Below are 26,487 nucleotides of genomic sequence, written 5' to 3'. Positions count from 1 at the left end.
TTGAAATAACAGAATCTCTATGTGAAATGTACATAGTAGCTTACCACACAAATTTAAACAAACTATTTAATTGTTCACAACAGATATTCTAAGTTAGATGTGATGCTGATCACATATTTAACTGTTACCTCTTGTTGGGAGACCCAGAAATCTGAACTGGGATTAAGACATAGGAAAGGGGCTTTAAGTCTTTAACCCCACTATTATCAAAGATCTGGACTCCTCCCAAGGATACTGCTGTTAAATTCTTCAGACTGGAAGTATCAGTGATGCCAACATTTTTCTCAATGTAAACAACTAGGAAACGGCATATTCCCGTTTGAGACATAACTTATGTTTAAATTTTCTGTGCATATTTTATTTTCGTAACAGTACTCTGTGTGTGCGTGTGTGTGTAAAGAGAGAGAGAGATCTTTAATACAAAACATCTGGCATTTATTTAGAAATATATTTTTATAGATTATACTCATACGCACTTAGATTTGAAACTTCTGCATCTATTTAAAAACTTAATTGTAATACATGATATAAGTAAACATATTTTGTTTTGTGTCAGAAAGTCTACAGTGCAAAAATAAAGTCATTGAAGTGAAGTAATATTTTATTTGAAATACTTCGAATTTTCTTGTAGCAACATGCAACAGCTTTTCAATAGGATTCCTGTTCAAATAGGAAGTGACCTTCCTGTTATACTGAACAAGTAAATGCACTTGTACAAAATCTCATGCTCACATAATTCTGAGTTTACTGAGAGCTAACCACAAACAAAAACTGCTAGTAGGATGCAGAGTGACAGATATTAATGAGAAATTTTAAAGGATAATACAATTTTGTGCCTACATGAAATTTGGGAAACATCTTATCCAAAAAGCACAGAAGCTTTTCATCATTCATGAATATTTATGTTCTAAACATGTTTTCCTTACCTCATGCTGATATTTTAATTAAAAAAAAATACCCTATTTTTATATTTTATTGAAAATACTGCTTGCTATTTAATTACTATTCATTGCTATAAGATGCTCAGCGTGGCACATAAAAATCTCAGTATCAATAAACCTAATATACAGCTTTCTGCTGTACCAGCAGCATCTCTCTGTGAAATATCTAAGCACAAATTAATCTCTTTTTTGTGTAGATACCAGAATGCTAAGAGACTATTACAGGATATATTGCTAGAATAAACCATATCCCTTTTATTTTGGTTTCAGGTGATATAATTCACCTGGAAGAGTATTGCAAACTGGTGGGAGAAGGGAAAAGTTACAGTTTCATCTAAGAAAAAGCCATTTTTTGATTGGTTTAGCAACATTTTAAGCAATCATTTGTAGAATAAACTTCAGTTAATCAAGTGCTAATCCCAAACTAAACAAATTACCTAATGGATTAGCACAATGTGTAAATCCAGTTCTTCTCCTCCTTCTTGTTACACTATATGTGCTATGCACACTGTGTGTGCGTGTCTGTGTGTGTGTAAATAACTCATACAATTCTGCAAGAAAAGAATGAAGTATGTGATCATGAAATACATTAGTTAAACAGTTGGGAGGTATATTTTTGTGCACAGAACATCAGCATTTCTTCAAAGAAAACAGCAATTCCTAGTTCACTTCCCCTACCTGTTTTAAATTAGTGTTTCAGGAACATTTGTCTTCATTCCTACATTAAAATATTCCAGAAAGTATTTCAAGTATGTAACATAAACCCAGCTGCATCATCTTGCATTCTTCAAACATTCTAGAAATGTTACTCCAATCCTTATTGGATATAACATGATTTATGTGATGATTAAGTTAAACTCTTTGGTTGTCTTAGGATAGTACCAGCTGTTAGAATAACTACTACAGTTGCTCTTGAAGAATTTGTTTGGTGATTGTTTTGTTGTGTCCTGGTACACCTTTCAAATAAAATATATGTGCAATCATTCAGGCAATCTTTCTTTAATTTATACACACACACACACACATACACACTATTGTCCAGATTAAGGTATGTTGACTATTGTGTCCAGATTAAGTTAAAGAGGTTAAAGAAGGATGCAGACAAACATGTTCAGAAAGAGCAAAGAACAAACAGTATGATTAGGTGACTAGAAAAAAATTATTTGAAGACCTTGATGGAAATGGGGTGTTTAGACTTGAGAAGATATCATATCTTGAGGTGGGATATGAAAGCCCTTTTCAAGGGTCTGAAAGAATGTCATATTGAAGGTCAAAACTTGTTTTCTATTGTTCCAGAGTGAAGAACATGAAATGATGGATTACAGTTTTCAATTGAAAGTTAGAAAAAAAGAACAGTTTAACAAAACCAATAGTCCTGAGAAGTGGTAGGCTCTCCTTTGCCAGATGTGCTCAAGCTCAGTCTAGAGAGCCATCTGTCAGAAATGGTTTAATTTGGATTTCTGTACCAATTATAGGGTTTAAATTATAAGACTTAGTCTTACCACTAACCTTATAAATCACTTTTGGAGTTTTTTTAAGGCACAGAGCAGGGTAAAAATGATAACAATATTAACTAAACTTTAAAAAAGGAACTCACTGTATTTCTCAATCAGTTCCATAAACTAAATACTATAATTTATAGCCTTTTCTGCCTATAAGTTATTTGAGCATGAACATCAAGAGGAAATAAACCAGAAGCCATTTTAACCAAGCAGTGGCAGTTGCACTGCATGATCAGGCACCTAGATAAACAGCACTCCCATATTAAGAAAAGATTTGTCATGCATTGATTCTGTGATATCTGGAGAAGACAGCAACTGATAATCAGATTGTTGCCTTATAATTTTTTTCTAGTGGGGAAAATTCCTGAAAGCTGCTGAAATCCCCTCACTGAATGATTTGAGCTATGTTTGGCTGATTCTTGCACAAAGCCTCACGGTCTCTCAATTACTTAAAAATGACTGAGACATTCCTTCCCTTTGATCCATCCTGATAGACCATAAAAAGTGAATCAGATTTATACATGGCTGTAGACTTTTATATATACAGGGGTGTCAACACGCATGCCACTTTTTTTTCCTCATCTTGCACAGACTTAAAAGTGTAAGATGAAAAGAAACCTCTTTTATGACTCCTGGAATAAACAAGGGAGGTATCTGTAGCATTATTTTGATACTACATCAGATGAAAGCTGGCAGTGTTCAATCAAGTGAGCAGAAGTGAATGCAATTAAAACACAGACTCTCTATATGCTCCACTAGTGTCAGACCCTCAAGATAGGCCAGGCCAAAAAAAGACACCGTAAGGACTATTGGAAGTCTATTATTGTAGGCTAACAGAATCTTAAGAGCCTGCCAGAGCTTCCCTCTCTCCTACCATGCAGAATCAAGGGGGACTTGTTTTAAGTCTCTTCCTAATGGTTACTATTTTCTCAGGGCTGAGACTTTATTGTCACTTTTATCTGTTAACAACTTTCATATTCATTCACTTATCCCTGCCTCCCTCTACAATTTGGGAATCATCCTTAACATTACATTAAGTCTCTTCCTAATGGTTACTATTTTCTCAGGGCTGAGACTTTATTGTCACTTTTATCTGTTAACAACTTTCATATTCATTCACTTATCCCTGCCTCCCTCTACAATTTGGGAATCATCCTTAACATTACAGCTTCTTAGCACTATAAGGACTTGGTTTAGGTGTAATGAGAGGAATCTAAGCTAAGGTGTGGATGGCTGTCATTTAATTAAAAAAACCCTGTTTTTGTATTGCAAATGTCAAGGGCTTTTTCTCTGACAGATAAGTGTGAAGCTAAGGCACACAAGCATTTAGAAAAAATCCTTGGTGCATCTGCAATTTGGCAATGAGTTTTTAAATAAGGAACATAAGAGGCCGAGGCAATTAGGAAGGTTTTTTTTTTCCAGGGTCCAAAAGATATTGTTGGGAACAAAGTGACTGGATAGCTACTGATAGTACCTTCTTGCTAGCTAGGAAGGAAGTTAGCAAAAATCTGTGATCAGATTACCAACTATGGGAGAAGGGAGCATATAAAGGAAACTTTGAGTAATATTTAAAAGAGAGATTGATAAACGCCATGTAGGATATTTTTGGTTAAATTAGACTTACACTAAGTATTCACATGTGCACTCATGTAGAATAGGCACAGAATGTTGTACTCAAACACAAACACAGCAATTATTTACTGAATTAGTTTTTATATAATAATAAACTGCATTTTTATTAACATTACAACTCCATATGCATCTGGACTGGAAGGTTTAAAAACTACTCATTTAAACACCTGAAGGTACATGAATTACAGAATTCTCCCATTTGCGAACTAAGATACTGTTACAGGGTTCTTTATGATCTGGTATTCAACGTTTTGGGGAGTTCAGCCCGCAGGAAATTGAGGATATCCTTACATGTTTTACTGCTCTGATGCAAGTCAGTTTCTGCTACCCATTTTAGATAAGCCCTTGTGAGTTATGATATTAATGTAGCTTATTTAAGACTGATAGTTCTTTAAAATCCTCTGTAAATAACTTCCCTCAGATCAGCATTTAAGCTGTCTTATGTGCCCTCTGAATAGAAAAGTGGCTAAAAATTGAACTACGGGTAGTCCTTGTTTAACGACAGCTCATTCAGAGGCCATTTGAAATTACAATGGCACTGAATTAGGGGACTTACAACCGGTCTTTGTAGTTGCAGCCATCACATCCCCATGGTCACATGACTGCGATTTGGGCGCCTGGCAACTGGCTTGCAATTATCATGTTGCAGCATCCTGCAGTCACAGGATCGCCATTTGCGACCTTCACTGCTGGCTTCTGACAAGCAAAGTCAATGGGGAAGCCGGCAGAAGGTTCCAAATGGTGATCATGTGACTGTGGGATTCACCTAACAGCAACTAGGACTGCCAGAACTGTCATCAGTGTGGTCATGTGATATTTCACTTTACAACTGCATTGCTTAGCATCTGAGTTCCCGATCCCAATATGATCCAGGTGAAGGTGCAGTATTATACAATTGGAGTAGATCACTACATGTTGGCGGCCTCTAACTGTTCTGTACTAAAAGTTGGCTAGATCGGCAAATTAAGATCTCTTTACTTAGTGTAAACTTTTAAAGATCATCTCTAGTTCCCTAGAGTTCTGGTTAATAGAATCTATTAGAATCTATTAAAAGAAAGATTCCGGTGAGTGCTCTAAAAACCTACATATAGACAACTTTAAAGTGGCAAAACCATGTTTGTTTCCTACCACTCTTTCTATGCATTCCTGCTTCTTTGGGGAAGGAGGGGCAGTTTGCACGTATTCATTATTTTTAAATTTGCAAGTATTTATTGTTTTTAATGTTTTTAATGATTTTCTGTTGTTTCATGTTTTTAATTTTATACGCTGCTCATAGTCATGTATATGAGATGGGCGGCTATATAAATTTATCAAATAAATAAATAAATACATAAAAATGTTGATGCCTGTCAGTCTTTTTATCAGTGTGAGAAATAACTCTCACACAAAGTAGTGGATGACTCTATTCACTTACCAAGTCCAACTGAAATCAAGAGGAGCCTTGGGTACTTTAAAGAATAAAGGCAAAAGCTCTGAGGAAGGAAGTTGAGCTTGCCAAGTTAAGTCCAACTACTAGGGTTTGTCTAGATAATTCAATTCTGCACATAGAACTTTTAGCAAGAAAGGTAACAATGCCCTCAGACCTCAATATCTGGTTGCTAGACACTGTTATGAAAGCAATTTCCCATTGTGTTCTTCCAAGATGTTTTCTGAATTCTTAATTTAGTGTACAGGCCTAGCATTCATTGATGGTCTCTGATCCAAATACTAATCAACCCAATCCTGTTTAGTTTCTGAGTCCAGACAAGTTTGGCATCTCTTCAGAGTCAGCATCAGCACCTTTTTTTCAACTGATTTGAGATCTTGAATTTTTTAGTTCAATGCCATTGTCCTATGGCATCTTGTTACAGCATTACAAAAATATTCCCCTTCTTCAATGGGTATGTAATTGTATGGACAGCTCATTTTTTTGCACTGCTTTCTCTACAGGAAATCCTGGACATCTTTTATTTATCCTATCCTGAAGAAATTTCCTGAGATAGATCATGAATTCTATTTGACCTTTCTCCTGATTGACCACATTTCAGAAATATACTTCTGTACTGCCCAATTCTGCATTTTCTATCTACTATCCACTTCCCCTTGGGTCTGGAAAATCTATATTAATTTTTTAATGTTATAAATCTTCATTTTTAACTATTTTATTTCTTTCTGTCTGCTGGCCTTATGGCCATAATAAAGATTTTATTTGATAGTCCAGTATACTGCTGGAGAACATTCCACTAAGGCCTTTTTTTCTTTATTATCATGGTTTGCTTTATAATGCTTGTGATGTATATAACAAGAGCACAGTTCTTCAAGCATCAAGACCTCTTATGGATGCCTTTCACAAACCAACTTAAGTGAGAGTGATTCTCACAAGTACCTCATACCTCATCAACTTTGTTTACGCACACTGCCATACAAACCTAAACCCTATACTATCAGGATTCAGGAACATCTGAAAGCCTTCACATATACATGCAAATAATAATTTAATTGACATCACAAAGTGATGGAAGGGGTAATGCTGCTGTTCACATGGTAATAATACTTGTATGCCGCCTGACTCCCAGTGACTCTGGGTGGCTCACAACAAATAAATTACAATAGAATTGATAAAATAAAAGATGGCAAGTGCAACAGACTAGATAGAATAAAGTGAGAAGTCTCACTCTCCCTTACCAATGGCATGGGTGAAGGTCTTCATGGCTCTTCTAAACAACAGTAGAATAGGGGACATCCGAATCTTGGGTGTAACCTCATTCCAGAGGGCAGGTGCTGCTACAGAGAAGGCACACTTCCCGGGTCCTGATAGATGACATTGTTTAATCAAAGGAACCCAGAGTGTGCCAACCCTACAAGATCAAGTGGTTGGGCAGATACTATAGGAGACAGGCGGTCCCTCAAGTAACCAGGCCCTATGCCATGTAGGGCTTTATAGGCAACAAATACCACCTTGAATCACACCAGAAGCAAACCGGCAACCAGTGCAGCTCACAAAGCAGATGTATTACATGGGCATACAGAGGCATTTCATCACTGCTCCCACTGCTGCATTCTGGACCACTTGGAGCTTCTGGGTGATCTCTCTTTCCAAGCAGCTGAAACTGATGAAGCTCTCTAGTCAAGGGAGTGGTTTATATTTCTCAAATGGATACTGCTTCAGACTTTGCAAAACAGAGTCTCCAAATAAAGACATTAAAAAGAGACTTTTTAAAAGTAGTTTCAAATAAACCATAAGATGGTGATAATGCTAGCAGGAATTTTAACTGATTTTAGTTCCTCTGTAAACTGTCCAAAGTCGGGTTTGTTTTTGTTTTTTTTAACAAAATGAGTGGTGACAAATTTGATGTATAAATAAAATAAATAAGAATAGATTTAAATTAAAAATAAAAAAGCTTAAATATTCAGCAACAGAATGAACTACAGCATTGTTATTGACTCCCAATTTAAACAAATACAGTATATTCATCTCTCTTCAATGAAGACAGATGTGTTGAGGATAAATGACCAATTTGTTCAGCATCTACATAAACACTTGGTAAGTATCCTTTAAGATTTTTCTCAACATCACAATTTTCATAACAGCTTTGAAGGAGAAGGGAACGCTTACACATCCCTGTGTATCCTTTGAAATAGAGCATTATCTTTTCCATGTAAATCCTCACTGATTCTTTAGTAGTCTCTATTCACTTTATCCAAGTATAAAACTTGCAAGGAATATATATCAATACTCTTAATTTTCCCTCTTAATTTTGCCATTTTAGCTAGAACTGAGGCCAGATATTTAAGCCTCATTTAAAGAAGTACAAGCATTTCCATCCAGAAAAGCAAGCTTTTTCTTTTTTTTTTTGACATAATACTCAGTATCTGTTTATGTTTCAAAATGCTAAATACAGCATTGTTAAAGCTAATGTGTTTTGGTTAAGGTTCTGCACTGAGAAGAGTAAGATTCAAGTCTACCGTTTTATATGGAAGCTGAGTGAGTGACTTGGGGCCAGTCACACTCTCTCAATGTATTTCATGGGGTTGTTGTTTGAGGAAAAATTGGAGAAGGGAATGTTCTATACATCATCTTCACCTCCAGAAAAAAAGGCAAGATATAAATCTATCAATCTGTCTAAAGAGTCATGTACCCACAAGACAAACACAAGAAAATGGAAAGAACAAATTACATATTAAATAACCTATTATTTGTAAGCTTGTGGAATCTTAATTTATAAGGATATTGAAAATACACAATTATAGAAAATATTGAATATATTCCCAATCTAATGCTTTATTCTTTACACTCAGGTGCCTTGGCCGGTTCTATAATTAATTTTAAAAATTATCTGAGATGCCAAAAAAACTCAGCTCTGAAACATACACACAAATACAAATTGATCATTACATGAAGCACTTGCTTCAAATTGGTAGCAACTTGCATAACAGTATTACAGTTTCAGTCCTTGCAGAGTAATGTAAATAGAAAAGTCCGTGCTCTAAAAATATTTGCCATTCAAATGCTTTTTATTGGATGGAATCTAAGTGATTCCTTATCAATTTGTTTGGATGTTATCTTCAAAAACCCCAAAATCGGGAAAAATATTATATTAAAATGTCATCCCATTCCATTATTTTAATTACATTATTGTTGTCAAACTTTAGGATAGAAGAATTATCCATAATTTGTTACTAATAATTTACATATGTATAAGAAACAATTACAAATAGTCCTCACTTAACATCCATTTATTCAGCAATCATTCAAAGTAACAACAGCACTGAAAAAATGGACTTCAGAACCAGTCCTTCAACTTACGACCGTCACAGCGTCCCTGCAAGATGGACCCAGGTGAGTGATGTGGGGTACTTCTCATTTGGTAAGCCACTGATGGGACACAGGAGGAGGTAGTCTTCTAAGGAGGTGCTTCTTGCTGCACCATGGCTCGGGGGTTGCTTGCCATGCTGCAGCTCAGGGACTGCTTGGGGCAAGAAGCCCCTTTGCCATGGTGCAGGAAACTGCCCCAGAGGCACAGCAACAGGACTTTTAGCTATGCTGTGGTTCTGGGCTGCTTGCTGCACAGCGGCTTAGGAGCTTCTTGGCATACTGCGGCTCAGGGGCTTTTTGGCGTGCCAGGCCATGGGCAGGGAAATACAGTGGCCTCTTCATGCTGTGCAGGGAAGCCAAATGGGCAGAGATGGGGGGCAGGCAGGTGAGCGGAGTTGAAGGGGAGCAGTCCCTTGCCTTGGAAGAACCAAGGCTTGGGGCTGGAAGTGACCAAGCTGGGAATGGCTTGCATTGGGGTCCTAGCTTAACAACCTGTGGGATTCTTTTAACAATATAACAGGGGCTGCCAGAACGGCCGTTGTGAAGTGGGGTGGTCACATGGTGTTTCTGTTAATGACCACTTCATTTAGCGACAGTTGCCGATCCCAATTAAGGTCATTAAGTGAGGACTACCTGTATTCCATATGTTAAAACTGCCTTTCCAAAAATATCAAGAAAATGAGAAACAGTACAAATGTTATACTGGAGCATCACAAAATGTCATATGAAGGCACCCTCTAGTGTTCACAGTTAAAAATGACATTTTTAACAAGTTTAGGAAGCATACAGTCACTTATTATGAAGTTACTTAGTAATGTTTTATTGCCTTGTCAATTTATGTTTTTAACCTTCTTTCTTGAAAACTGCCTTGAGTTGTTAGTCAATTGGGTGGCCCTATAAATCAAACAAACAAATAAATGAAATGCTACTGTGCATCATCATCATCCAACTAACAGAAGGAAAATATTGGCTGTGTTGCTTAGAGCAAAAACTAAACTGCATGACATTGACAATGGCTTGTGTACAAAGATAGTACTGTACTATAGTCAAGCGATAAGGAAATGAATTTTTGGTTCAAGAACCCAAGCCAACTGCAAAATTAAATTAGGTTTGTAAGCAAGTAAATCTAGGATGAGGCAAGACTATTCCGCATTCTTTCTTGATTAGCTAAAAATAGTTATGCAATTCCTATTAACCTCTAGAGATTTTTTTTCAGTTCACATTTTAATATAAGAGACTACATTTCTGTTGTTACTTACACTGTAGATCCTTTGAAATAGTATTTAACTATTTTCATTTCAATAATGGATTTCAAGTTAATTTCAATAACTCACAGACTGTCTCCCTGACATCTTACCCTGTTTGTACTTGGAATGGAATTGTATAAACCATAGAACGTGTTCACAGATGTGCTAAGCTACATCTGGCACTACAACTAGTAAGCTACCTACCTATCCAACCATGGTGTGCATGACCACAAACCACAGCTATGTAATGGGTAGCTATGTAACCTGTCCTGTTTTTTACTTGATTCTTTTAACTTGTAAATACCTCAAATTAAAAACGAAAAACTTCAGTGACCTGCCATATTGGCTAAATAGGGAAGAACAGAACTGGAAATAGCAAAGACCTATACCTAGGAAAATTTCCTTTTGTAACCCCTCTTTTTTATGGCAGAGGATAGAAGGGCAAGTTAACTACAGATCAGATGTATTCTATGTCAGGGAACAGCAACAGGGATCACACTTTTTGGGGCAGATGTCATAATGCAAAGTGAATGGGCCAGATTTTTTTAAAATGGTGGTTGTTATTGTTTTTGACAGGGGGTCTTTCTTAGGGATAAAGGAATATTTTTATTTTTATTGCTTTTTAAAATTATGTTAAGTCTATTTTTGGAATTATATTAATTCAATTCAATATGGTCGTAGACCAGTATTGGAATTATAGTATAATTTTTGAGTACTCCTCATCTCAGAATGGCAGAGAACTATAATACCAGTTTTAACAACTCTGGTGAAAAGAAGCTCTGGAAGACCATATCCCTGACATATGGGTTTTCACTGTGTTTTAAGTGAGTATACCTATGCTAAATAATTATTACAAATTACAATTAAGGCATTCCTCCTTAAATAATTTAAACCATGGTTCACATTCAGATGCTAGACTTAACTACATTATGGCTTAGCAAGTCATGCAAGCAAAATCACAGATAATTATATCACAGTTTCTAATATATAAAAAGCATAAATATTAAAATGGAAAACATTTTCTTAACAATAGAAACCCTGCATAAGAAAAAAATAATAAACCAGGTTTTTGACAATCTATTTGATCAGCACTTTACAGATACAGAAGTACAGATAAAGGTAAGAAGTTAAAATGTTTTCCTGCAAAATCTGATGTTTCAGCAATTATAAGAAACCTATTCAGAACTACGATTTAGTTCAGAAATTTAAGGAGGAAAAAATGATTCTGAAGTAAATCTTAGCACGTATTTTTAAGAAAGCAAGAAGAGAAAACAGCAATGCTATTTTTATTTAGTTACAAATATTATTCTTTCAAAGAAAAATATTTAAACAGTGCTACAAATAGTTGATAGTAAATAGAATATATTCGTCTTTAATAAAAAATTTAGGGATTTACTCTCTACATTCTAACGCTTTACTTAAAAGAATTTAAAGTTACTCACCTTAGACTTAATATAGAATGGTGATGACTGCTGATGTATTGCTAAGTCCATGTTACCATTTGAATTTGTGATACTATTACAATTAGTTTGTTCATCTCTGCTGCTTTCATCAGACTGATCAAAATCATCGCTGTCCTGATCCATTTCTTCTTCTTCCTCCATGTCCTCCTCTTCCTCTGGTACACCAGTATGTTCATCTTCTTCCTCCTCTTCTTGGTTGCCAGAGTATTCTTCATCTACTTCAATAAATCTGTTGTTGTTTTCTTCTAAAGGTTCGTGTTGAGATTCATTTCTATGACACAGTCCAGGTTGCCCGCCACCAATTTCCCCATTTCTTGCAACAACTTCCTCTTGTTGTCGTAACTGTTGCTCCTCTTCCACAACTCGATTCATCTGCTCTTCATCCACTTGGCTTGATGAAGCATTACCTCGAATAGGCCCACCAGTTCGTCGTCTCTTACTGCCAACAGATATTAGTTCCTGATTCATTTCCAAAAGCCAGTTTGCTACTTCTTGGACCTTCCCTAAACTATCTGAAGATGCAAAAGTTTTTACATTCTGAGAAGAGAAGAAGAAGAGAATTGTTACAACAATTATAAACCTTATTATGCTCTTAATTATATAGATCTAGATATTAAGGATCTCTCTGGCACAGAATACTTCTGATGTAGCATGTCAACTTAATTTTATACTGTAATAGACGTATTGCAAACAAAATCTGTTTCTATGCATTTTAATAAGTAAACTGTTTCATACTTTAAAGTGACAGTATAGGGGGAAAGATTAAGAACAAAATACTATATGCCCACAATAATACAGTATGACTCTTATGGACTACTGCATTTAAACTGGACGTTGTAGGCAGTGTCAATTACAATTTAAGTATTATAAATAATGAGATACATCATTTTTGGAAAAATCTATTTCACAACTGGTTATGCAATGTATTTTCCCTAATTATGGTAATATTTGGTGAATGGAAATGTATCAGACAAAATATACATATACTTAACTGATAGCATAAAAACTTGGGAAAGATTTTCAAAATTATACAAACATTTGGCTAAAAGGTGCAACAAGTTTTAACAATTCAAATACCATTCTGTAACTTCTTAAAGAATTTCAAATCGTTATAGTTAACAGTATTACCATAACTGCTACAGTAAAAATGTAGAAAGAATTATCTGTATAAAGCACCTAAGTTATGCCACTTTATTGTGAGCCAGGACATATATGCATGCTCAGCAAATGTCAGTCTAAGTGTATACATTGGATGAGTATATGGTAAGAGAAATGAGCACTAATTTTTTCCTTCCTACCAGAAGATGATCAAGCTCAGTCTACTTTCACATTGTCAGAGGCTGAACCAACCAGGCAGGGAGGGGGAAAAAATGAAACGGTGATGACCATAGCAATAGAGTTGTTGGTTATTTCTATTCTTACAGATTGCTAAATTAAAGCACAATCTCTATGAGACAAACAAAAATGCAATCTGTACTAGTTTTAATTCTTTGGTGAACATAAATAAAAATTAAGTTCCAAACATCTGTGTAAAGGAATCAGCATGCAAAATTTATACCGAGTTTTTTAACAGAAAAAAGTAAACACCACATAACATTTTAAAGATCTTGAAAAATATAAAATTGTTCCATGTATAAGTTAAATTAAATGCTTATAATAAAACTATCATGACCAATATAATTGTTAATGTCATTCTAAGATTATTTTTAATAAATTTTATTGCTTTTTAATTAATAATAAAAGAAAAAGAAAACACAAAACACAAAAATAATAAGAAAAAAAATTAAAAAGTGCTATTACAAAAAAGTGACAAAACTACAACAAAGAAAATAAAAAACTCAGCATAGTATATCATTATAACAGTAAACAGTTACAAATCTATATATATTTATCAAATGCAAATATTATTCAGATGTGTGTGTGTGTGTGTGTGTGTGTGTGTATATATATATATATATATATATATATATATTCAATACATTTATGTGACTATCATTTTTTTTAACCTGCTGCATTTTGTACAAATGAGTCCCGTATTTCATTGTACTTGTCCATACTATGTCTATGTCTATAGGCAATCCACTCAAAAGTGGCAAGTACAATCAGGTCTTCAATCCACTGAATATATGGGGCCATACATTTATCCTTCCAATGCTGCAATATCAGTCTTTTGCCCATAGTAAGGGCACAAAGAATCCATTTAAGTTGTCCAGATATCAAATACCATGTACTAGGTATATAGTTCAAACGAATTTTATTTTTTATAAGGTCCACTGACACTCTTGCTATAGAAGTTAAAACATTCTCCCACCTCCATCCACCTAGGATGTCATTCTAAGTTTATTAAAAATGTAACATACACCATAATTTCATAGCCTGATTATTCTGTAGGGGATGGGATGCTATAACCCAAGATGTGAGACCTGCAGAGACCCAGATGCATTGCTTCTCCATTGCTACACCAGTATTGTGGAATAAACTCCCTTGTGAGATCTGGATAGACTCCACTCTGGTCAACATTAAAAAAGCAGACTTGGCTCTTCCTTCAAAGATTAACATCCAGCACCTGCATTCCACTGTAATTTGATTTTGTATCCTATTTTAATTGAATGTGCATTCTGGTTTAATAAGGTTTTTATTATGTTCTATTGTGTTCCTGTGAACTGCATAGAATATCTGTAAGTTGGGTTTACAAACACTGTAAAATAGTGGTCTGTATAAATGAAGTTTTCTCATTTATAATTGACTCCAATCCTAATTTTTCAAAAAGATTCAGGAACTGAAGTACTTATTAAGACATGGCTTTCTAATCAGAATGCATATTAAATAGGTTTTAAAGCCATTTGTCATCATTTTGATGGTACAGTATTTTATATAAGTTTAGCATATAGTATAAAGAAACACTGTTCGGTATATAAAAATATAAAGAGATATTGAGAGTTTTCAATGAACTTTTTAAAATTTTATACACTTATATAAATCAGATGAAATGCATATATGCATAGAAAAAATACTTTAAGTTATAAATGTTTTGTCAAATATTACATTCTAATTTAAACTAGACCTTCAATTCAAAGGAATACTTTATAATAGTCTTCAGAAGTATGGGACTATACTTTTAATCTTTCCTGCCTTTCTGCTATACTGACTGTAGGGATAAGATTTGTAGTCCTAGAGGAAACAAGATTGTGGAATACTAATTTATATTAAGTGGCAATAAAGAATTAGCTATTGACATTTTTAATTGGCTAAGTATATAACATTAGCATAACAACTGGATGAAAATATGGCAAGGATCCAAAGAAATATTGGGATTCAATTCCTCCAGTTAAACCAAACTGTTTTAGAATTCCCATCATGCATTGAGTCCTAATCAAGAAACCAAAGTCAAAGGATCTTTGATCACACAGAAGTACTATCTGGTTCTATAAATTCTGACCCAAAAAAACACAACACAATATGATAACACACTAACAGAATAACATTGAAAACCCAAGTAATTTAATTTGTTAAAAGGAGATACAACACCGGTTAAGTAATGGGAATAATGCTTTATTTGAACAGAGAGATAATACAACAATTAAACAGCTAATGTAAGATTCTATGGGAGATGTTATGAACATGTTTTAGCTTACTATAGTATATTATCACTATTGTCTTGCTAAGCATGGTTCCGCTAGTAGTATACACATATTTTTTTATTCACTAAATTTGTCTTGCATACAGTACACAATAATACTGAAACTGATTTCAAGCTAGAGACTAAAGATGAGAATCGGGTGCATTTACACATTACTCCACTAGAGGGTAACTCTTTCTGCTTATTAAGGGAACTGACAAATTATTTTAAATAAGCATAGGATGTAAGTGAAGTAATCAGGTAAGGAAACTCATAGCCAGATCTTTAATGCATCATTTTAAAACACACTTTTTATTCTTATAGAAGCTAAAGAATAAGTATACATATCTCAGAAGTATCTATAAGGAAATGTCTCTATAACTGTTTCCATAAATGTTTAAGTTGTATTATCTTAATTACATAAGTATACATTTATTCATGAAATAAAGTTTCAGCAGCTGAAATAACAGGAGGTTGTGCTGGAGAGAGGATATTTTTTGTTAATTGTTGATTCACCTAAAATTAGAATACAAAGAAAGTCCAAAAATATAGTTTACTAGGACATAGAGTTATTTTATCTGATTAACAACCATCTCAAAAGCCCAAATTTCTAATTTACTTTCTATTCAATTTGGTATATCACTCTTGGCCAAGGTTGAAGCACATTTCTAGGAAAAAAGATTCAAATTTAAGGATGCCACCTCTAGATCTTTCTTCCAGTCTCCTTATCAGAGCTACTTAAGAAATTAGTTTTGCGATTAAGAGACCAGGAAAACCCAGGTTTAACTCCTGCTTGATTATGCAGCACTCTGTGACTTTGGGTAGTCATTTGGTCTCAACTCAGATACCTCATGTACTTGTTGCTGACATGAATGGGAGAAGACCTTGTGCATGCCACTTTAAGCTCTGAAGGAAAAGGTTAGGCTTTGGATAAATAATCCTGTCAATCAGAAAAATCAAGAACCAAAATACAGAAAATGCAGAAGGACAAGATGCCCATAGTATAATTACACTATGAAGTATTATACAGAGCCTTGAATTTGAGGGCAAGTTAAGAAAAACAGAAGTTTCTAACTTTCTCCTAGATTTCATAGGGAGGAATCTTAAGCATCCCTACCTGAGATGCATACACTGGATGCGTAGGATCTACTAGAAGTAGAAAGTTCTGTAGGCATTCAGGTGCCAAGCTATGCAGATCTTCAAAGACAAAAATTGTCTCTGGAAGCACTTGGACATTATAAAAGGGACTACCTCCCAAGCCTCAAAGTGCAACAGGTGCAACAGTGGATATCCTTCAGTTCAAGAGAGTAGAAATTCATGAATACAGTACAGAATTCCCAATTTCATTTTTCCACTGTCAGCCCACAATTCATGTGCATATTTATTGAACATGCAACAGTTCTTCCTTCTCATCCAGCACCAAAACCAAGTGGTCTGATGATACAGACACAGGTCATAATTCCACTGCCATTAGCTAGCCATATTTCTATGTTCCATATGAATGGTTGGAATAGTTCATACTTTCACAAGCATTTGCTTCATTTCTACACTGGATGGGAAGAGGCAAAGCACCTTGAAGGGATGTTAAAAGAATTTTTCTCCTATCAAAACAACTTGGGGTCAAGTTATCTAGTAACACCTTCCAGATCTGTCTAGTCAAAACCTAGTCACTGACAAGAGTTCTTCTCTAGATCCCTTATCAAATAAGAGAAATCTTTGTCGTTATGGTACTTTTGTCCTAGACTAAAACCATTCATTCTCAAAAGCATTTTAATAATTGTTTCTACATCTCAATTCTACTTATTCTGATGCTGGCTTTATTTTGACCTTATATGAGATGTTTTTACTTTTTAGTTTTATTATTCATTTTTATTATTCCATCTATGAGGTATAAACCTTTATTTTAAAAATAACTATGCTATTACCATTACTAAATTCTTAAGTAGTCAATTTCATATATTAATTATGCATTGTGTAAAACACTATAATTTTCACCAGTAATGAGAGTTATGGATGTGATTTGGGTGATAGTTACAGAATTAGACATGACCCTGAACAATTCCCTTCAGAAAGGATTTTACTACAAAAATATGTTTAAAAATAAAGTTTTCTCCATAAGAGTTTTATTTTGGGATTGTATATCTAGGAATTATTTTTACTTTTACCTTCTATTGTTCTATTTTTATCTCTACCTATTTCTACTTTATTTACAATTCTATAATCTATCCACTTATATTTATGGTTCTATATTCTAATATCCCTCTTTATTTTATGGTTCTGAAGTTAAATATGATTTACTCTCACGCACGCACTCCTTAATCTATTTTCCTTTTAATTCTGTCTGGGATACCCCTGAGTCTGGTGATTCCCTCCAAGTGCTTCCCCATCCACTTTGTCCCATACTCATTTATCTGACCTCAGTAGAAGAGAGCCTATATTATCCCTGGCTTGTTCCCTGCTTCTTCAAGGCTGCAGCTGCTGTCAGATACTTAGCCTTTCTGACAGCTGGCAGTTGCAGCTTTCACTCTGGATTATCTATATACCACTAAAACTCTCATGTCTAAAACCTTCAACTGGGCAAAATGGTGTGTCATAGGGCAACAATTTTTGAACCAAGGTACCTCAAATGGGTTAACTTACAGAATGTGTCCAAAATCCAGGACCTGTTACTCCTGTGGGATTTAAATTTGGGAAATTTGTGGCTGCTTCAGCCCAAGTCACATGATTGTCACGGGCATACCCCCAATCTCTTTCCCACCTCCCTCTGGCCTCTGTGCCCAATTGGCTGGTGGCAAGGCTGGATGGGCAAGTGGAGATTGGCTGCTTTGGAAATAAGGCAGAAATCTGAAATTTTTTAATGGCAGTTCGTGGTGAGGGAAGGATGAGGGAGTGACTCGGATGCCTGCTGGTGTGGTAGGGCTGGATGGGGTGCGCCGGTGGTTGACGCAGGAGCCCTCTTCCTCCCTTGAGGGAGCAGCCCTTGGGGACATGCCAGAATGGGGAGCAGGGGTGCAGTTTTGCTCACAATCCACGGCTCCCTTTGTTCCATCTCTCCGCAGCAAAGCAGCAGGCAGTTCCAGGGATCAGCCGAGAAAGAGGAGGCTTCACCAGGGCTCTCCTGAGAGTCTTGAGAGGAGGACAAATGGCACAAGCCTATATTATATGTAGGGAGGGAAGGAGAGATGGATCCCCAAACTCTTTCCCACCTCCCTCTGATTTCTGATGCTCCCTGTCAGCTTCTCACAAGTAAAGTCAATGGGGAAGCCACCAGCAAGTCATAAGTTGCTCATACTCCCACTGCTTTTTTGCCCTTGGTCATTCTGTTTCTCCGTTTAGGTAAGGAAATATTTCTGAAATGATGACCCAATGGGTCACGGGTTGTCTAGTCTCCTATAAAATTCTTCACCACTTGCCAGAGTCTGCCCCTTGGAACTGTGGGTTTCTGGTCCCTCATGTTCTGCCTCCATCGACTGTTGGATGGAGTTGGTTGCAACACCACTGGTATTATTGTGGCTGTTGGTGTTACTGCATCTCTAAGTTGTTCCCACTCGACCTCTGACATTTATCAGCTATTCCTATCTGAAACTTCTGCTGCTTCACTTTGCTCAGTTCAAGAGTCTTCAGCCCTTTTCTGTGCATCTTCATTTCTCTTCAGCTCAGTTCTGCTCTATTTTTCTTTCTTTCTTTACCATTGACACAACTATACTCTCTTTTTAAAGGGCTGGCACATCAAATAAGAGAAGGGAAGGACATTAAAAGATAGTGGAAGAGGGAGGAGTACAAACTATTTCTTTGCTGCACATCTTTCATCTAACAGTATGCCTTTTCCATGGACATATTTCACTCTTTAAACCCTGGACCTTTCATATGGTATAGGCAGGAATAACAAGCATGTCATGAGTCTAAATGGCTAGATATTTACAGATATATACAAGGGCAGGATGCCACTGCTTCTTAATGGGTGTACATGGTATTGCTAAGATACTATTTTATGAACAGCTCCATTAATGTTATTATAGGGAGTTTGCAGTGCTTGTACAAAAAGAGGTACAAGCACTGCAAACCCAAACCCTTTGGCCTATAAATTGATTGCCCTATAAACTGACCCTATTTTCTTCACAGAATGAGCCAAAACCATCATGGACTAACATCTGCACACACTATGAAAATATTAGTTACTAAGTGTCTATACAATGAATACTGTTTTTATTTTAGCCTAAACTTGTGGCCAAAACTATTTTAATGTGAATCACATGACAATGTAATTCAGATTGCTTCTTGATATGCCACTTAATATTTCATGTGTACATATTATACTTATGTGGGAAGTACATAAAACGTAATTTCCCTTTTTACGAACACTGTATGAAGTAATTTCCCTTTTAATGAGCACTCTGTATGAAGTCCCACCACCACCATGGATGAGAGGGTAGGAAAATACTATTCTTGCAATAGCAACAATTCATATTGTAAGCCACTGTAAATGGTTGAACTCTCCAATATTTGCCACAAGGACTATTTTCATAAACTGACATAAAAATATTGAAAATGTGATTAGAATGAGCACAGATTAACAACATTATATGAGGGAAGTAAGGTAGTTAGCATCAACATATGGATTTATAACAGTATATCATAGAACAGAAATGAAAGAGATCAGAAAACTGAAAGCGCAAAAGAAGTATAAACTGGTATTATCTCAGATATTTTTCCTTTAGGATCTTTTGCAAGTACTTGGCTGTTTTCAAAATGGAAGAAAAGTTTTGTAATATGATTTACTAGATTTTTTTGCATTTTACTACTTAAAGTTCCATTGGCTCATAAAAGGCTTAATTCAGAGTGAAAAGCCTACTACTATTTTTCCAATGCTTTGGAAAGTCTTGAATGATGCTTAAAAAACAATTTTGATGAGGATGAACAAGTTGAAATTTAATTTGGACAAGAAGGTGGCAGTATGAGTACAGAAACTGACTATTCTAGAGAGAGATTTGCAAAGTCAAGCCTGCATTTCTCTCAAGTGATCGAACACATATTGCAACTGGGCTAGTTCAAGCAATACCAATTGTTAGGAGTACTTTTGGCTAGTTTAGACTGGCATGTCCACTACAAACTGAACTGGAACAGATGTAGTTTCAATTATTCATGGTAATATCATTAGGCTGGATTAATGTAATGCACTCAATCTCAGATTGCCATAATAGCCAGGCTGGCTGAAGAATTCTGGGAACTGTCTAGGCAGGTTGGAAAAGTTTGGTTTGTCTAAATGTGGTATAACAACATAGAGTGACCCATGCTGAATCAGAGGCAAGGCTTGTCTAGTTCAACATCCTTTCTCTTACAAGCCAAATGTCTATGAGAAGAAGAAAAAAACACAACAGTATCTTCCCACTTATGTCTCCCAGAATAATACTTCTGATACTAAAGAAGTAGACAATCAACATAATTAGAATCCACTAAAGTTCTTGTCTAAATGTGACTTTTTAAAATATTATTTGAAACAATTAAAAAACACACAAAAATACCTAGCACACTAATAGAAAGCAATGAAGAGTTGTGGCTGGACTAGGATAATGGATTAACCTATAGACTGCCCAGACAGCTGTCAGCTTAAACCTAGGCAACCAGATATGAAGCAAGAAGCAGTTAATACACTTATAGTAAAACAGTACAAAAGAATAAATTTACTCTGAACACAGTGCTCTATTAGTAATAATGGGTGGTGATTTAGTCTTCCTTGTGTTATTCAGATATGAGGCAGTCTGAAGTAACTACTACCAAATGTTTGGAAGCATATGAAAAAATGTGTGATATTATCTCACAATGCATCAAAACTAATGTCACAGCAGCTGTTCTGGTGTCTTGCTTTTAGCTGTTTAGCTTTTCATAGAAATCAAAATATGGTATAAACTATAGTTTATAGAGACAGATCCAAAATATTACATATACAGTGGTACCTCTAGTTACGAACACCCTTACTTACAAATTTTTCGAGATACGACCAGCTCCGGCCCCAAAAATTTACCTCGACTTGCGAACTCGCCTCGACTTACGAACCAGATCCGCGGCCATTTTCCGCCTGTTCCACGTGGTCCGCGGCCATTTTCCGCCCGTGCCACGTGGTCCACGGCCATTTTCTGCCTGTTCCATGTGGTCCGTGGCCATTTTCCGCCCCTGACACGTGGTCCGCGACCATTTTTCCACCCCTGACATGTGGTCCACGGCCATTTTTCCGCCCGACACGTGGTCCGCAGCCGTTTTTCCACCCTTGACGTGTGGTCTGCGGATGCCAGAATGGATTAACGGTAATTACATTGAACCTTATGGGAAAATTTGCCTCGTGTTGCAACCAATTCGAGTTGCAACCAGAGTCACGGAACGGATTAAATTCATAACTCGAGGTTCCACTGTAGTATTCAGACACCACATCCAATTTTCTAGTCCACCACTGCATCTCCTCAAAACTGTTCCTAATAGCAGGAGATCTTCTGAAACCAGATTTAACATATCACACAAAAGGGCTGAAATAAAAAACGAAACTACCACCATCCCAACAAATAATAGAGTATTTCCATTATTCAGGAATCTGCTTGGATGCCAGCCTAAAAAAATACAACCAGCATTTTCATTTTAAAAGCATCTTATCTATTATACTTTATAATAGCATGTATATATTAATACATACAACTGAAATTAATCTATATATTATTAAACCATTTGTTCTATTATATATTATGAGTTATCAATATAGAATTATGTGAATAGAAGCAAAATAAAGCACTCCTGGTTGCCTGACTGGAGATTCCAGACAACACATCCTTTTTATTAATATGTCACTTTATTTCACTCCTTCCATCCATTCACCCAGCAATAAACATCACAGGATTGTTTCTGCTTTTCTCCCAAGAGTTTTACCTTTCTTTTCCCTAAGGGCTACTGATTCCCTCCTGCATATTAAATGGTGTTACTAGATGTCAGGAGTCATCTGTGATATAGTACTTATACAATGTACTTTATACACTGTTTTATACATTTCAAGATTCCAAATGGAAGGGTTACCAAAAAAATTAAGATATGTGGATTAATTTATATTTCCATGTAGTCTAGCTTCCTGTATTTCATTTGGTAATTTCTTTCCTCTGTGAATCAAACAATATATAATATTTATGGCCAAGTCACTGAATAAAGGTTCACAGTTAACAAAAATAAAGGATGTAAATGGGAGACAAAATTATTTTAGAAAGAAAACTAAGATGAGGTAAGTAAATAGGGCAATTTCTGGGACTGAAATGTAAAGTATATTATTACCATAGAGCTATGGTAGAGAACATCTAAAAATTATTCTTCTGACTGTACATCATCTTTATATTTAGTAACAGCTGAAACAGCAAAAATAGATGCTTCATAGAATTAATTAGATTACTTTCTGTTTCAAGGTAAATTGATATATGCACTCCAAAGAAAAGAACACTATTATAAATGCCACCAATTTAATCTATTAATGTAATGAGATTTAAACTTTCCAGATGTATGAAATGAAATGAGGCCAAGAACAATATATTCAACCATTAACATGACTAAGAACAACACTTTATCTTACAAATAAGATTTCCTCCCACTATAAAACTTTGTGGTAATTTCCAGAACTGTTTTATTTTTATTATAATATGTATTGTAAATGCATGTTTATGCAGGCTTTAAAACCCAGAATTCACAAGCAGCATGGAAAAACTTTTCAGAAACAGAAATCCATCTTCATGGTTACATGTATGCAAAACATTTTCTATTGCAAAAGAAATAAGACTTTTACTTCATACCAGCACAGTTCTCTAAGTGACTCACCTCTTGGTTTAGAATATTTGTTCTATAATTTCAATTTTCAGTTTTCTTAATAGTTGTAAGAACAATGCTTACATATTTAATTAATATGGTTATTATATACTGTACTTGTAACATACAAAGTAGCAATAAACCATTTGTTGATATAAATCTAGTTTTAGTTTATTTTCATATCTATGACTTTTTGAGTATGCACTTTCTAGTGCAGAAAGAATGTTTGTTCCTTGCACTAAAAATTCCTGCAGTGTATTTTGAACAGCTTCCCCAATATCATCTTTACACATCCAATATATTTTTTTTTTACTAAAACAGATTCCTCTTCCCCTAAACCAGCTTTAGTGATCTGAGAGGATAGATAGAGATCAATCTCCACTTATTTAACCAAAACAAACAAACAAACAAAAAAGCTGTTAATACTTTTACCAGCCTTATTAAAAGTGGCAGGAGTTATATAAACAGCAGGAGATTCCAAAACAGACCAAGATTCTGCAAAGTATCACAGTTGCTTTGAAAAAAAACTGGCTTATCGTGCTATTTCTTGGTGCTTGCCAAGCCTCATTTTTGAACTGTAAGTAGATCATTGCCATTACAGCAGGTCATTAGTGAAAACATGTCTTCCTATCCCACCATAAAATCATTGTGGCACTTATTTTTAGACTGAAGATCTGAGGACAGGATCTGTTTTGTTTTCATTGTTACATATATCACTCAGGGAATTTTTCTGACTGAACAGCTTGGTATGTGTTTTAAATGAATCAAAGATTTAGTAAATACATCCTTCCCAACTGTACAGTCATGCTAACTGGATTCCCATCGGCTAATCATCAATATTAGTACTGAAGAACCACGTGGAATGCAGTTAATCATAGACAGAGAGGAAAAAGAAAAAGGTTTTAATTGCACTGTGTCACTAGACTCTTCCTAGCATCTTCAGTGTTGGGTCTTCATAATATCTTGGGACACAAGATAATTGAGAAAAAGAAACTAACACAACATCCCTCGTAACTGTGAGACAGCCAGCTTTTCCACTCTACGTGATAATAGGAATGCAGCGACAGTAGGGGGCAATAATTCTAAGTACACAACTAAAAAAGGCCATTTCAGCAGAAATGGAAGCTAAAGAGTGGTGGTTGTGAGAGTGGAAATAAAGCAAAGGAAGAAGCTGTTTATTAGTAAAGGCAAGGACTAAGTGAAAAAATCAGGGCACACTGAATGAGCTAGTGAGGAGTCAATGAACACTACTGCATCCTCTCTGTATTGTTGTAGGAAAATGAATCTTCTGACATAAGGAGTTGTTTTCCTTGAGAAAAAAGTCAGTGTGATCCTATCCCAATCTCCACTCCCAGGATACAAACGCATTCGTTTTTCATTGTGCTTTATTTCACCTGTTTTTCACTGCCAATATATTTACAATAGCATAGAATTTACACATGTGATTCATCTGGCATTGACTCTGGAAGAATTATTGAAAATTGACATTGACGATGAAGTGAGACCTCTTACAGAAAGCATACTAAACATGTGAGCCATCATATACAGTGGTACCTCGGGATATGAACTTAATCCATTCCGTGACTCTGGGCGTATCCCGAGTTGGTTGTAACCTGACGCAAATTTCTCCATAGGGTTCAATGTAAATCCGGTTAATCCGTTCCGCCCTCCGAATTTGGTCACATCCCGAAGCAAATTTTCCCATAAGGTTCAATGTAATTACCGTTAATCCGTTCTGGCGTCCGCGGACCACGTGTCGGGGAGGGAAAATGGCCGGGCGCCGCGCAGCGGGAAAATGGCCGCGGACCACATGTCAGGGGCAGGAAAATGGCCGCGGACCACACGTCAGGGGCGGAAAATGGCCGCGGACCACGTATCAGGGCAGAAAAATGACCGTACCCCGAGGCGGAGTTCGCACATCGAGGTAAATTTTTGCAGCTGGAGCTGGTCGTAACCTGAAAAGTTTGTTAGTAGAGGCGTTCGTATCCCGAGGTACCACTGTATCATTCAACTAGCATAAAAGATTGCATGGTGTCAGAAATAAAACTTGCCTCCAGTCACCACATTTAGCCATTTTGTTGATGCATCCATTACAACTCTAAGTGTAGTCTGTACCCTGGACAACATTTTTTATGATAAGAAATTGTAAAGAATAGTGGTTCTATTTGAAATGGAATTTCTAAATAGAATATTGTAATTATTATGACTTTGTCTAGGAAACAGTTCAATTCATCTTCCAGGATTCAAGATAGGACTGAAGAGCAAGAAAAAGTAGTGTGATGCTAGATTACAGGAAATTAAAAAATCAGCATGTTATCATAAAAGAATACCTGAAACAAAAAGAAAAGACAGATGGCAGCTAGAAAAATATATATACAATCTTCAGAGGTCTTAACTCAATTCAAGTAAAACTCACATATTTCTATATGTCCTCATCATACTCATTAGATTAATTTCTGTTATCTTATTCTGCCTATTACAAAGATATTTAATTAAGACTATAAAAACTGGGAAAACAAGCAAGATATTATTACAAAATAATAAACATGCCTTAAAAATATACTACCCCCCAAAAAAGAACAGCATGATCCCGTTAACACAAAATGACAATATCTGTGCCATCTGTCTAATATACTATCCTATTTTAGACATAATTTGAAGGAGCTAGACAAGCATGCCTCCTAGAAACTGATTTTACAAATAAGTGAAATGTGATTTAATCCAATGCCCTCCAGATGTTTTGGATGGTGTTGTTAGATGGGTTTATGGCAGTTTAGTTCAAAAAATTTGGAAATCACCATCTGGTATATATTTACTTTGAGCAGTTTGATGATAGAAGAGTACTGTAGATAGTTCAGAACCTTCTAGTACAGAAACAAACTTTGAAATATTAAAGTTACAATGCACAAAGATCAACAAATATAAAGATCTGCTCGCTAGGTTCTCTTATTGAAGTTTCAGTAAACAATCTCACAACAAACTCACTAGGTTTCTTCTGCCTCTGATGTCTCCTATTCTGCCATCTAGGTTTTACATTTGCTTATGTAGTCCTCCAAGCCAGCTAGCTGCATTTCAATTCTCTTGTGTTCTAATTTAGTGATCCTATTCATAGTGGCCTGGTTACTAAGTCAGATACAGTATCCCCAGCTGAAATTCCAGCAATCAAAATAAGCATGATATTTGGGCAAGGCATGTGTTTAGAAAAAGACTGAAACCATGTTGTAATTTGGAGAGTATTCTCCCTATTGGTCGATATGAAAACACAATAAAATAAGGATTCTCAAGAATCCAAATCATGAAACTCAGTAGTCTTATACCAAAATACAGTTACAATACAGCACATAAAACTAATAAATAAAGGTTACTTTCACAGTTTATAGGAGAAGGCAGGTAAACAGGCAAGCTTGCTGAGGTTTTGGCAAAGAAAGGGGGAGAAAAAGCTGTCTTCAAAAATCTGAAGG

The 26,487-nt window shown here is 35.7% G+C and overlaps 1 protein-coding gene across 2 annotated transcripts in view; it reads right to left on the bottom strand.

The window, feature by feature from the left end:
- Positions 1-26,487, bottom strand: part of FBXW7 (F-box and WD repeat domain containing 7) — a 145,826-nt gene that overhangs the window by 88,644 nt on the left and 30,695 nt on the right. For both annotated transcript variants that reach the window (XM_088132752.1, XM_088132753.1), the window contains exon 2: positions 11,560-12,117. In XM_088132752.1, the coding sequence (XP_087988878.1) occupies positions 11,560-12,048 (489 nt within the window). In that variant the 5' untranslated portion in view covers positions 12,049-12,117. The remainder of the gene's footprint in view (positions 1-11,559; positions 12,118-26,487) is intronic.

This window comes from Python bivittatus, unplaced genomic scaffold (assembly GCF_059951505.1).
Source record: "Python bivittatus isolate LINGU-HERP-01145 unplaced genomic scaffold, Pbiv_v1 ctg000070_np1212, whole genome shotgun sequence".
NCBI classification, from domain to species: domain Eukaryota; kingdom Metazoa; phylum Chordata; class Lepidosauria; order Squamata; family Pythonidae; genus Python; species Python bivittatus.
This window is presented reverse-complemented; position numbering and strand designations above follow the sequence as displayed.